Source organism: Chiloscyllium plagiosum, chromosome 4 (assembly GCF_004010195.1).
Source record: "Chiloscyllium plagiosum isolate BGI_BamShark_2017 chromosome 4, ASM401019v2, whole genome shotgun sequence".
Classification (NCBI taxonomy): Eukaryota; Metazoa; Chordata; class Chondrichthyes; order Orectolobiformes; family Hemiscylliidae; genus Chiloscyllium; species Chiloscyllium plagiosum.
The window spans coordinates 39,099,673-39,114,480 of NC_057713.1; the positions used below are offsets into that span (position 1 = coordinate 39,099,673).

Here is a 14,808-nt window from a genome sequence, read left to right on the forward strand (position 1 = left end):
CAGTCTCCCATGGGGAACCTTGTCGAATGCCTTACTGAAGTCCATATAATTCACATCTACTGCTCTGCCCTCATCAATCCTCTTTGTTACTTCTTCAAAAAACTCAAATAAATTTGTGAGGCATGATTTCCCACGCACAAAGCCATGTTAACTATCCCTAATCAGTCCTTGTCTTTCCAAATACATCTACATCCTGTCCCTCAGGATTCCCTCCAACAACTTGCCCACCACCAACGTCAGGCTCACCGGTCTATAGTTCCCTGGCTTATCCTTCTTCAACAGTGGCACTACGTTTGCCAATCTCCAGTCTTCCAGCACCTCACCTGTGGGACTATCGATGACACAAATATCTCAGCAAGGGGCCCAGCAATCACTTCTCTGGTTTCCCAAAGAGTTCTAGGGTCAGCCTCTCAAGTGTGCTGTATCAGACTTGAGAGGCTGTATCCCAGACCGAGAGGGAATCTCATTGAAAGGTACAAGATTCTGCAGCAGTTGATTGGTTCGGTACGAAGAGACTGTGTCCAATGGGAGCGTATCAAAAAACTGGATCCATGACATCCCAGACTGACATCGATGTAACGATGGAACTTGCTGAACCCTCTGTGAGGGCTTTCCACTCATTAACAACACTCTGAGGGAAGGAGTTGTTCCTTATCTCACTCTGGATGGCTGGACCCTGATCCCAAGAATGGATCCAGCTTTTTGATTCGCTTCATGAACCCACCCATACTTCTCTGAACATTAACTTTTACAGGTTTCATCCTTTCAAAAATACTTGCCTTTTCAATCCTTACAACATCACTTCCCCACTCTCTGCCTCCCAGTATAATGTATTGACCTTGTTTTGTACACTGCGTATATTTAAGTACAACACCCTCAGTCCTGTATTGACTGACCCCATTCTCATAGTTGTCCCCTTTTTCTGCTGTGCCTGAAGTTAGGTACTTGGCCCTCTCCATTCTCTCTGTCCTATGACTTGTTCTGGAAACTCGAACCTTTGCTGTGCCCATCCCCCCTCGCCCTCCTATAGCTCTTTCCATTATTTTCCACACCACTGATCACCTCCGTCCCCCACATCCACCCACTATTCAGTTAAAAGCCCTATCCATCGCCCTAGTTATAGCATTCACCAGGACTCTGCTCTCAGCCTGATCCAGGTGAAACCCATCCCATCAGGACAGCCCCCTCCTTCCCCAGTACCGACGCCAATCTCCCCGAATTCAAACCGCTATCTCCCACACCAATCATTGAGTCACACGTTTACCTCTTTCATCTTGTTGGCTCTGTGCCAATTGGTCATAAACCCTCAATTAACGGGAAATGCTGAGGGGGAGGGAGCTACATCTGAATGGAGTTAGAGGGGGAGATAAAGCACTGTATCCCCACGGTGCCCAACTCTCTCGAAAGGCATCAAGGGCACTGATGGACACCGCGTGCTCCCCCTCCAAGGTCACCCGGGCTCGGACATAACCGTGGAAGAATGGCAGGCAGTGGGCAGAGCTGACCCCATCCACGACCCACTGCCTGGACTTGGTTCATCTGGAGATCATTACCTTTCTGATTCTGCTTTGTCATTCAGCCCCAAGCTGCTGTGTTCTCTCAGCAGAACCTCTTTCCTATTGCAACCTGGATCAATGGTTTGCAGCCAAGATCCTCCGCTCCACACTCGCAGCAATGCGCCGGCACCTAACCTCTCTACAGTCAGCCCTGCCTCAGCTGAGGGCCACACTCTCCCAGAATTGCAAAGGACCCACTCTGTACCACATCCTCAGGAGAATTCATACTCTCAACAAACAGTATTTCAACTCCATCTCAAACATCAAAAACTGTAAGTACAACAAACTTTTATCTACCCCGCCTCCATAACCAGCGCTCCTCAAACATTCCAGAAGATTCCCCCAACCTCTGGAACTATTTGGATGCCATTAGCCATGCGGCTGGTGCAGCTGCCATCCCCACGCTGATTGATGACGTCACTTCCGCCCCCATCATGGCCATTCCCACAGCCACTTCCGCCCCTCACAATTGCTCATGCATCACACGTGACATCACTACCGGCCTTCACATCATCGCTGATGCCACACGCTCAATGACTTCCGCCACCCCTACTGCCGTGTCTGCCACCACTTCCGACCCCACCAGCGCCACTCACCTGCATTCTGCTGACACGCCCCCCACAGACCCCACTGTCACCTGGCTGACTCTTACTCAAAAGTGCTAGCTATCTTTATTTGCCCAAGCTTCATGTTAATTTTCTTTTATTTAACTTCCACTCAAGAATTAAATTCTTGTGGATCGCAGACATCTGAAACGACAGGAAAGAAGACATTCAGTCCACTGAGTATTTCCAATACAGACATGGTGTTATTAAGAATTATGATTCCAAATGGTAAGTAACTCCTAAAAGTTGCAAAAACATAGGAAAACAGCTGGAGAGTACTGGAGAAAAGAAAATGAGGTTGATGATCCTTGATAGAAAAAAAACCTCTTGCAATCTAAGATAGTTCTGTGCTTATTTGACTAACTCTTTCATTACTTTTAATATTTTTCCAAAGTCCAGTTATTTAGATGAAAAAATTCTCTGCTGTCTAATTCTATGCTGATAGCTAGGAGATTTCAAAGTTGGTATTATTCTCATGGCCTTCCTCTGACCTTTTTTTAGGTTCCTGTAATTCTCCATCACAAAACAAGGCTAGAACCATATGTCATGTTCTGAATGAAGCCTAACTGTATTCTTGTTACAGTGATTTTGTTCAGCATTAGAATATGCATGCAATATATTCATGGATTCTATTAAAGCCTGATGGCTCTCATCATAAGTTTTTGAGTCTAGTGGGGAAATTTGAAATAGGGAACACTCATCATTCACTTTGATGTTACTTGTTTCTTCATCTCCTAGATCACATCTTCTAGATTCCCTGTCTGTGCTAGTGCATACCACATTCATTCAAACTCCACATATGAACAAATTTTTGTTTGAATTCTGGACAAGTAGTATTGCTGTGTACAAAAGTATGCTGTTAACATGTATTAAAACATAATGCCTTTCTTTTAAACTAATTATCACAGCCAGAAAACAAATAACTGTGATTAACATTGTGCTGTATTGATCAATTTTATTATAAATCCTATCTTACAGGTGTAGATCTGTCTAAACTAGAAAGGCGACCAAATGTGGCCAATATGCTATTAAGACTGGATTTTAACAGAGATGTAAAAGAGAGACTTCTGTTCCTAAAGGATATAGGAGTAGATGATCATTTGCTTGGAGCATTCCTCACCAGCAACCCCTTCATTCTGACTGAGGATGTGGAGAATCTACGGATGAGGTAATGTAAGGGATATTGAGATCTATCTAGCATAAGAAATACAAAGAAACTGGTGGTAAAGAAAAATCAGAAGGGAAATCTAGCTAGAAGCACAAAACAATGTCCAAGAATGACAAGAATACATAATAGGTAAAACGAGGTATTCGCCCAATAAATGTCAATGGAGAAATTCTACCTAAAGACAGGGAAAAAAAGCCAAAGTACTGTATTTAACTGTGGTTCTTAATGCTTGTAAAATAAAATAGTGGGAGACTGCAAGACTTGGCCTGCAGTTTAAAGATTATTAGACATAGAGTCTTGGTCATTCCAGCATGGGAGGACATGATTCAGACTATTGAGTCCAGTACTAGGAATGTATTTGTGGTTGTGAACTTCATACATATCTTTGTTATTGACAAACTAATCTATTCCAATGAATCTATCCTTCACCCTCTAAACTTTTAGCTTAGGCAAAATGTTGTACTTCTTCCTATACCAAGTCCTGATCTCTTGTCACTTCTTTTCTTTATGAACATCTTGGATCCCAGCCCCTCTGTCTCAACTTTAAAATTATGATTTATTCCCCTTTTACCTCTCCAATCCCTTCAGCAATATAAAACAACTCAGCGACTCTCCTTTCCTCTGGATGCAGTGTTCTGGGGGATCCCCCTGTCCCAACCTAATCATGTTTGAACACTCCAGAGTTCACTCCTTAAACTTTTCATCTCCATTTTCTCTTATTAAGAACCCCTTGAATCAAATGAGTTTGAGCAAAGTTTTCTTATCTTAATTTCTCTTGGGTTTGATTTTTTTTTCCCTTATAAATGTTTAAAATGTTTTTTTCAACAATTGAGTATTGTAAACGACCAATGTGAATCCAAGTTGATGGTGGCAGCAGCAGGAGTAGTATTACTACTAAATTGATATAATAATTCTGCTTTATTTACAGGCTATTAAAGAAGTCTAGATAAACTACAATTAAAAGATAATTTTGTTGAGACAAAGTTCATTAAGAAAAACCTATTAACTATATAGTATGTCAGGACATTGTTTTTGTGGGATTACATAGGGTGTATGGCACAGTCACAACCAAACCAACTAACCTAGTTAACATCAAGGCTTATGTTCCACTCTCTCCCCTTCCCACCTATCCTCATCTAAATCTGCCATTATAACCCTTCTCCATCATATTCTTCTGTAATTTTCCTTAAATGTATTTGTATTATTCAATTCAGACCGTCGCAGTGGTGGCAATTTCTATATTCTCACTACTCTGGATAAAGAATATCCTTCTGAATTCCCTGTTAGAATTCTTGGTGCTTATCCCGATGATGGAAGTTATGTTCTTCCTCACCAGTGGAAAAATGCTCTTTGTGCTATCAAAACGTTTCTCAATTTTAGAAACTTTATATTGTCACTTACGGCCCTCTTTGTTTCATAGAGAAAAGAGGTCTAGCCTGTCAATCTTTCTAATAAGAATGCACACATCAATTCAGATTTAGCATCAATCCCATCCTTTTCTATTCTATCCCTCAAGAAATAAAATCAAGTGCTTGGTTTGTATTTTTATGACCTTGCTAACGTATGGCATAGTTTTTAGTGTTCAGGTGTATTTGTATTCTGAAATATCCCTTTGTTCCTCCTTCCCACTAAGACATGTCCATTCAAAGTAATAAATGACCACACTATGTTTTATCAAAAAAACTACCTCACATTTATTATTCACCTGTGTTGAACTTCATTTGCTAATTATTTGTCCATTTACAAGCGTATTAATGTCCTCCTTAATTTGTCCAGTCCTCTTCAATGTGGTTTATGAATAGCCCTTCCCCCAATTTGTTGCACTGAAATTGGAAGTTATGTTTTTGATTCTGAAGTCTGAGTTGTTCATGTAAATTTTGAATAGCAGTAGACCCAATACTGATCCTCGTGGAACACTACTTCCCATCGCCGCAACTGAAATTAACTACCAGTTACTCTCACTCTCTGCTTTTAGCCTTGAAGCCAGCAGTAATCAACTCTGCCCTCTGCCTCTTGACTCCATGTTTTCTTAGCTGTCATCAGTCATTGTACCAAATAATCAGATAAATAACACGTTCCCCTATATCCTAAAATTAAAATCCAAATATAGATGCAAGATGTTTGGTGATATCTTTGGTTTAAGTATCTTTTTTCTCAATTCAGCACCAATGGTTTTTCATTTCCTTTTAGAATACAGTACTTGCAATCAAAGAAATTCAGCAAAGAAGCCATTTCAAGGATGGTGTCAGGAGCCCCTTATTTGCTAAACTTCAGTGTGGAAAGACTGGACAATAGGCTGGCATTCTACCAGAGAGAACTGAGATTAAATGTGCAAAAGGTACTGCTATGTGATGAATTTTAACACTGTATGTGTGGCTCTCATGAGGGAAGTGAAGCAGTATGTGTTGAGACTTGATGCTGTGGGCTGAGGAGACCTTCTACAATTGCTGTTTCTCTAATCCAGTCATGGACACAGAATAACTAAACCTTAATGCCACTTATCCTGTCTTTAATCATTACCATCAATCATCAATGTTACACCTAGCATGAGACTGTTAATTGGATGGCCTATTAATGGGCAGTCTAGATTTTAAAGTGATGCCTAATTACTTTGGCATTTAAAAGAAAAAAGGAAACCTTGTTTTTACTTGGCACCTTACCATATTTCAAAGTACTTCATTTGAAATGAGTTGCTTTGAAGTGCATTATAGGGGTTGCACAACAAAGATACCATAAAGAACAATGTGACGGACGATTAATTAATTTAATTTTGGTGATCTGGAGAGATTGACCACTGTACTAACAAAAATGCCTTACTATTCACAAGTTTGACATGAAATTTTTAATATCCAACTAAATCACTGAGACAAGAGAACTAGCCTCAGTTTAACACCTTCGATAATACGAGGCTTTCTTAGTAATGTATTGGTCTGCCAGTTTACATGGTGTGTTTCTTTTCTGCAATAGACCTTGAGTTGTCAACATTCAGACTCCATTGTAAGAGTGCTATAAACTGAGCCTTACTACATTTGTAAGAAGTAAGAGTTATATGAGACAAGTGAATATTTTTGTTGAGACAGCATTTTACAGTATGATATGAATAGTTGACAATGTAAAAGGGCAAAGTTATACTTTGTTTTGCACTGGCAACAGGCAGAATACCTTTTTCATGGGATCCTCATCCTCGTTGTTACAGATTCCTGCTGAAATTCTGTTAAGAGTCTTTGGTGAAATATTTATTAATCTGAGGTTTTGCTATTCAGCTATTAACCTGAAATTACCAACATTGATGAAAAAAATGCTGAGACCTCTCTCTTTTACACACATGCTCAGTACCATCTAGTGAAATGAATCTAGCTGAAAAGGTTACCAGGCAGTTGTCCATTACCTTGTTGATGCGTGCGAACATCCTAACAAGTGAATACTATCACCACTCTCTCTCTCTCTCTCTCTCTCTCTCACACACACCTTGGAATTCAAAGCATTTCAAGTGCACAGCTGAGAGAATGTTTATCATGTGGAGAATCCTTATTAAGGAATTACACTCCAATGTTATAGCCCATCAAGTTGGAACTGCAAGTGGATCTTTATGTTCCTCTAGCAGAACATACAATGGATTTATTGTAAATATACAGCTAACAGAGTGATTATTTTCTGCTGTTTGTGGTAAAATCAAAGTAGATCACAAACTCCCTCTTATGTGAATTTTTCAAATGTTGAAATGCCTTTTCAGTTGAAATTAGATTAACATTATTCTTCATCAGTATCGCTGTTTGCTTTTGCTATGCTAGATGATGGCCTACAGCATTCTTCTACTTAACAGCTATGTAATGCATTTTAAGAAGAGAAAATATCCCATGGGACTTTTACGAATTGTTTCCAAACAAATTGATTGTTGTGCCACATAGAGAGAATACAACAGAAATCAAAAGCTTGGTTAAACAAATGGAAGAATCTTCCGAAAGGAAGAGAACAGTCAGAGGGGTTTATGGAGAAAATTGTATCACTTTAAGGCTTAGCAGCGAATGGTGACACAGTCGAGGGTGTTGAGAAGTCAAGGCTCAAGTCAAAAGAAATAAAAGGAGAAATTACTGGCAATTTTCCATAGATGAGGATCCGTGGAAAGAAAAGAAACATTTAAGGTTTCAGATCGATAATCTTTCTTCAAAACCGAATAAGGTTGCAGATGGAACCAATTTTAAGCAACAAAAGAAATGTAGAAATGATGAATGTTGGGAATGGGAAAAGGGAAGGTATGTGCTCTGACGGAAGGTGAGCGAGATTAATTGTAATGAGAGGGTTGATAGTTCACAGCAAAAGGTGATGGACAGTGGCATGAGCAGAGGAATAATGAATCTAAGGATGAAAGCAAAAGATGCTGGAAAACATTCAGCAGGTGTTATATTCAATTTAATTAGTAGTGAATTGATTGGACACTTGGTGATAATCTAGAGCAAAATTACAAGGAGCAGCTCAGTGTTCAGCACTGCTGCCTCACAGTGCCAGTGACCCAGATTTGGCCAACTGACTGTCTGGAGTTTGCACATTCTCCCCATGTCTGCGTTGGTTTCCTCGTGGGCTCCAGTTTCCTCACATCCAGAGATGTGCAGGTTAGGTAGATTGGCCATAGTGAATGTAGGGTTACGGGATAGGTTCGGGGGTGGGTCTGGGTGGGATGCTGAATATGTTGATGAACTGAATAGCTTGCTTCCACACTGTGTAGGGATTCTATGAATTTATTCCCCATTCTTTCTAAATGAAAAATACTACTTTATCAAGAAAAAGTAATGATGGGTCTTCACTCATCCTTTCTCTCTCACCAGATTTGATTCTGATAGTGGATCTTTATCTAAATGTTAACATTATTTTTTTTCCAGCATCTATAAATTCTGTTTTTCAATTGCGTTTGAAATGTTCTTCTCTTTTTACCTTAAATTTTAATTTGAGTGTCTTTTATTTTCTGCTAGACACGTGATCTGGTCACCCGTCTCCCCAAATTGTTAACTGGCAGCTTGGAACCAGTTAAAGAAAATCTGAAAGTAGGTGGAATTACTCCTTTTTTTTCCCCCAAGAGTAAAGGTATTTACAAGATGCTAGTCCCTCTGTTGCCTGTGAGATATTGATCCTCTTTCTCCTGCGGGTCTCAGCGAGCAGGATCACACAACCCAAGTCAAATTGCCTTTGCTGGAAAGCATCTAAGTCTCAAGACAGTCATCCCAAAATCCCTAACCCTTTCACTATGCAAATATACTTAATTTGTATCGGAAAAAGATTAACTCTAAACTCGTACACAAAAACATAAACATTACAAAAGTCAAGGCAAGAAGTGTCCTAATCTTAAACAAATGCAATAGAAATCCTAAGATTTCAACATTAAGTTTACTAAGGCAATTTCTGTTAAAAAGATTAATACTTTAAACAATGCATTTTACAATTTGTATTTCAAAAATATTTGGTATACAACGTTTCTTATTTAAAAGGAAAGCCATTACAAACAGTTACAAGACAAGCTCATCTTGACTATGAACAGAAAATGCTGGAAATAGTCAACAGGTCGTACAGATTTCCTACTTCCTGTTTTTGAACCAAAATTGAACCGATTTAACTTTGACTATTATCTAATGGCTGCAGTAGCTAGTTTTCCATGCAGTTGTGCCAATTTTATCATTGCAAAGCTCTCCCTCAGGCAATTTTGTTGTTTTCCAGGTTTGTCGGATTGAATTGGGATTTCGTGATAATGAAATCCAACACATGGTAATCAGCGTCCCCAAACTCCTCCTGGCTAGTAAGAAAAAATTGACTAGATTGTTTGATTACTTACACAATACCATGGGAATCCCCCACCACCTGATTACAAAATTTCCTCAGGTAAGTATGACATTCTGTTCACCTTTTTATGTTAACTGTACTATGTCCTAATCAAACAATATTCCAATGAATCCAGGATCTTGATTGAAGTAATTCTTTATTGCTTCATTAATATTGATTCCTTTTTAGATAATGAGAAATTATTTTAAAATTAAAATGGCATTACCACAGCACGTTTCAATTGAATTGGACCAATGCAGTCTGAGAAATGAATTTTCCAATGCAGTGTCTCATTTAATGATACTGTGCTGATAATAAAGACTTTATAACATGTAAGTTTGCAAATATTTTTAGCTGTAGTGAGGGAGTGTATAATAGCAACCACCCTAAGAACAGCCTACTATTCCTACAAAATGTAAAAGGGTTATGAGTCAGTCACCTGGCCAAACCTTTCAGGATTTTTTTATTTCCTCGCTCCATCATTATCAGGGTCTGTGTTCGCATACGAGGTTGGATGGGTGACCAGCATCCTCTCCTTGCATAGACTTGTGTGCATTATTGATGTAGGAATGGTTATTATTTTCTTCTCCCTCTTCCCCCACCTCTTTACATCCCAGTTTCCTTCCAATCTTTGCGAAAACCCAAAACCTCTCCATCCAACACCATTAGGGACACATCTTACCATCAACATCTTAACACTATCGGTGGTATAGAGATTTACTAATTTTTCACAAAATATATTATCTACGTAGCTTAATATGGATAAATAGTTTTTCTTGTAATATTAGTGACTGTAATTAAAGACTTCAAAATTATTCATTTTGAATATTAACTTATTGGCTTTGGTGTTATAAAAGAATGTGTGTTAAGGTGATGGAAAAATGTTATTACTTATTATTTTTGTTACAGCATGTGTTGAGAATTAACTTTCTGCACCTAACTTTTAAAAAAAACTTTATTCTTGCCTTAGGTTTTTAATGCAAAATTTCTGAGAATAAAAGACAGACATCTGTTTCTTGAACACTTGGGACGAGCGCAATATGATCCAACTCAGCCGAACTACGTCTCACTGGATAAGTTGGTTGCAACACCTGATGAAGTATTCTGCGTGGAGATAGCAAAAGGCACATTGCTGGACTTTGAGGCATTCCAAAAAACACTTTAAATTCTCTTAAATGGTTTCAATATGTGCTCATTTACAAAAAGAATAAGTAAATGTAGAGTCATGATTATTTTTCCTGTATATCCGATAACTAAATCAACTACTTCCAGACCCACAGTTTGCTTAGTAGCAATAAGAGAGATATCTGACAGTGAATCCAAAAAAAAGCTTTAATTCTTCTGAGTGCAATTGTCAATTTTGCCTCTAGTTTCAATACTCTGAATCAGTCCTCACTGGGAAATGGATTTAACTTTCCTCGAACTAATTTCTGCGGTCACTGCTTGCCAGAAAACTGCTACCTTTATCCTTTTATTATGAGCAGGATTTATTCCAGGGCCAAGAGGTGAATACTCTACACATTTGGTAAGAATATTTTAATGGCAGTTGGACTAAGAATTTCTCCCAAAAAAGTTGAAAATTATGTGAATCCTTTTGAAAGCCACCGGGTTAAAATTCAATAATTTATTGATGCAAATAGGTATTTATATTTGTGAAATGATGCAGTGTTATTCGGCTCTGAATAACCTTGAATGTAGATAAACTGTAACTTTGCAAATAATATTCTAAACCCTTAGTTCTGTGTATTTTGACTTGCAGCTAACCTAAAAAGCAATTGCTGAAGGTAGACAGTGCCTCTATCAGGATTGTACATAGGTCAAGACAATGTTTCTTGAGCTGCTGTTTTATTTCAGTGAAAATTTGAAGGCTTTTACTCATCAATTAATGACTATGATAGACATGTTTTTATTCAGCAACTTATATTATCACCTCTGTTGACCTTTCCACTGCTTCTGATTTGCCACCTTTTTTTAATCCAATATGGAGCGCACAGAAAGTTCCCCAGTTCTCTACTGGGTTTGGTAGCATCTGTGACCTTTCATCAGAACACACATGTAATTCTGTTCTCTCCACAGATGCTGCCAGATCTGATAAATATGTCCAGCAATTTTTGTTTGTCTATCAGATCTTCAGAATCCACAATATTTTGTTCATCTTTTATTGTCTTTGAGACACAGCTACAAATTCCATCACCACTGATGCCATTCTTCTCTTTGGTCGCTCTGAAGCTAAATTAGACTATTAACTTGCAACCCTGAGCTGAGAGTCCAACTCTGTATTCTATATGACCAAGAGTGCTTGCACCACTGTCAAATGATCTGTCTCCGCATATTGCTGAAATCATCATCCATGAAGATATGTGCCTTACACAAAATCCCAAAGCTCTTTACAGCTGATTAAATTCATTTTTCCTGAGAGATAAATGTAGGAAAAATGGCAGCCAAATTGTGTGCTGAAGGCTCCCACAGCAACAAAATAATATTGAAAAGATAATGTGATATTGAAGGATGATTATTAGCTAAGACATTGGGAATAATTCTTCTGCTGTTTGAAATAGTGCCATAGGATCTTTAATGTCCGACAGAAAGGATAGATTAGGCCATAGTTTAATGTTTCAACTGAAATATAACATTTCCTTCAATACTGCACTGGATGCCAGTTTTGTAACTCAGGTCCTGAGGTAGGACTTGAATCCATAACTTCTGACTTAAAGGTACTGACTGAACCATAGCTATCACTGTCACATGTAGCTGTTACCTTTAGGTTTAATTGGTTCAGTGCTCTCCTAGCTACCATCCCTTAAACTTCAGCTACTCCAAAATTATGTTGCTTCTATCCTAACTTTTAAAAACTCCTGTTCACGCAAGACCCTATGCTTGTCACTTTGAAATTCTCATCTTATTTTGACATATCTCCATGGTCTTGGCTCTCCCTCTCCCTGCAACCTCCAGCCCAATAACCCTTAGGCATCTGGTTTCTTCAACAGAGGCTTCTTATAAATCTCCAATTTTCATTAATCCATTTTGCAGCTGTGGTTTCAGCTGGCAAGGACCTAAACTCTCCGTCCACCATTTCCAACGGACTGTCTCCATCTCTTCCTTTAACATGTTCCTGTTCACCACCTGCCTTAATATTTTTGAGGAGCTCAATTTCAAGTTTTGTTTGAAAATATTCTTGTAAAGCTCCTTGGAACATTTTATTTTAATAAAAAAGTGCTATTACAGATTAATATTGATAAATGTATTTAATCTGCTTGATTTTCTTGACAGCAGTCAGACTTAAATACGATTGGAAGGAACTTTGCTGCTGAGCATTGAGGTGATGAATGACCAAGTGTAGGGTTTGACGTATTCTATTTAAGATGGCACTTACAGTTTATCTTTCATTCCAGGGATATGTGCTTTGCTGCCTAGGCCAGCATTTATTGCTCATCCCTAATTGTCCTTGAGAAAGTGGTGATAAGCACCTTGTTGAGCGGTCCATGTGTTATAGGTCAACCTGAGTGCTGTTAGGGAGCGAGTTCCAAACTTTTAAGCCAGTGGCACTGAAGATATAGTTACAAGTCAGGAATGCAAGTGGCTTGGAAGAAACATGCAAATGTCGGTGTTCCCATGTGCCGTCATTGTCCTTTGAGCTAATAGCATTACAGGTTTGGAAGGTGCTTTCAAAATAAACTGATGAGTTACTTCTGTGCAAATTGTAGATGTTGCTGTGTATCAATGGTGGAGGGAGTGAAGGCTGCTTTATACATAATCTGTCACATGCTGGGTAAAAATTTGTCTACCTCAGCCTTCACCACACTTAATGACCCAACCTTGACAGCTCTCTCTGATGTACAGAATTTCACAGATTCACTATTATGAGAAGAAATTCCTTCTTGTAACTGTCTTAAATGGGCAACACATTACTGCTGAGTTTATGCCCTGTGGTGCCAGACCCTCCCAAAGGGAAGCAAGCTCTTCTCATCTACCCTGCTAAATGTCTCAAGAATCATATATGTTTAAAGACGGTCTCTTCTCAATCTTATAAACTTTAGTAAGTATAAGCCCAACCTATTCAACATTTACTCTTCAGAAAATCCCTCCCTACCGAAATCAACTATGTCTCTAATGTTTCTAATGCCAGTACATCTTTCTTTAGATAAACGTTTCAAACCTGTTCCCAGTATTCCAAATGTGACTGATTAGCGCCTTGTATGTTTTAGGAAGACCTCTCTTTGTACTGCAGCATTCTGCAGTATTTTTCCATTTAAATTAGACTTAGTTCTTCTGCCTACAAAAGTGCACGACCTCACATTTTCCACTTATCTTCCATCTGTCCACTTACCTAAGCTTTCTGTATCCCTTTGTTGACTGTGTCATCTTCAATACGTGTCTTCTCATCTATTTCAGTGTCATCTGCAAACTTGGCAATAGTACTTTAACTATCACCCAAGTCATGAACATATATTGTTATTAACTGTGGCCCCAGCACTGATCACCGTGGCACTCCACTAGTTACAAGTTGCCATCCTGAATCTGCCCCTTTTATCCCAATCTTATTCTTCTACTCATTAGCCAATCACTTGTCCGTGCTAATATCCCCAACACCATCTCATTGAAATATATAGGATTTTTCAGGGGCTTGACAATCGTTTCCCCTCATGGGGAAATCTAGGGCCAGAAAGCATAGTCTCTGAATGCTAATTTAATATTGAGGTAAGGAAGAATTTCTTTTGAAGGTTTAGAGTCTTTGGCATTGTTTGCCACAAAGAGCTGTGGGGTTAGAGTCTTGAAGTCTCTTTAGGACTGATATAGATTCTTGATCAGTAATGGAATCAAAGGTTATGGGAAAGAGCAGGAAAGTGGATGTGAGGAGTATCAGATCAGCCATAATCCTACTGAATAGTACAGCAAGCTTAAGGAACTGAGTGGTGTATTCCTGTTCCTATTTCTTATGGACTTATTGTCCTAAGTCTATCCTTAAACGTCTGCACAAAAAGAACAATCCCAGTTTTTCAGATCTTTCCATGTAACCGAAGTCTTTAATACCTAAATTAAAAACAGAAAATGCTGGAGAAACTCAGATCTGACTGAATCTGTGAAGCGGGAAAGTGAGTCAGCATTTTGACCCCAACAACTCTTCAGAATGTCTTCAGACTCTTCTGAAGAAATACCTTTGGATTCAGAATATTTACTGTTTTTCCCTCCAAAAATGCTGCTGGACCTGCTGAATTTCTCCAGCATTTCCCTGTTTTATTTCAGACTCCCAGTATCTGCAGTATGTTTTTTTTTTATTAACTACCTGCTTCAGTTTTACTAATGCTCCTATGTACCTTATTTCAATCTTTGACATTTTTATTTAACTGTGGTGTTTAGAATTGGCTGCAATAGTCCCCACTGGGGACAGAACAACTGTTGTATAAAAGTTTAGCAAAACTTGGTTTTGTGTGCTGCCTCTATGTTTGAAACTAAAGTTCATAAATTCCCTTTCAGTGACTTCTTCAACTTGACTTTGCTTTTCCACAAATTTTGTACTTACAGCCTGGGTCCACTTCAGAACTGACTTTAAATTGTACCACTTAAGTTTATATTATCTCTCCTTATTATTCTTCCCTCAAGCCAACCATAGGTCTCTGCTTTAATCTGATATGTCTGATATTTCTACCATGATCCCGTTGTATTCCTCTAA

At 38.7% G+C, this 14,808-nt stretch overlaps 1 protein-coding gene across 4 annotated transcripts in view; it reads left to right on the top strand.

The window, feature by feature from the left end:
- mterf3 (mitochondrial transcription termination factor 3) overlaps positions 1-14,555 on the top strand; it is a 54,213-nt gene extending 39,658 nt beyond the window's left edge. For all 4 annotated transcript variants that reach the window (XM_043688016.1, XM_043688017.1, XM_043688020.1 and 1 more), the window contains 5 exons: positions 3,140-3,329; positions 5,520-5,667; positions 8,297-8,368; positions 9,036-9,197; positions 10,108-14,555. In XM_043688016.1, coding sequence (XP_043543951.1) covers positions 3,140-3,329; positions 5,520-5,667; positions 8,297-8,368; positions 9,036-9,197; positions 10,108-10,302 — 767 coding nt within the window. In that variant the 3' untranslated portion in view covers positions 10,303-14,555. The remainder of the gene's footprint in view (positions 1-3,139; positions 3,330-5,519; positions 5,668-8,296; positions 8,369-9,035; positions 9,198-10,107) is intronic.
- Positions 14,556-14,808: the final 253 nt, after the last annotated feature.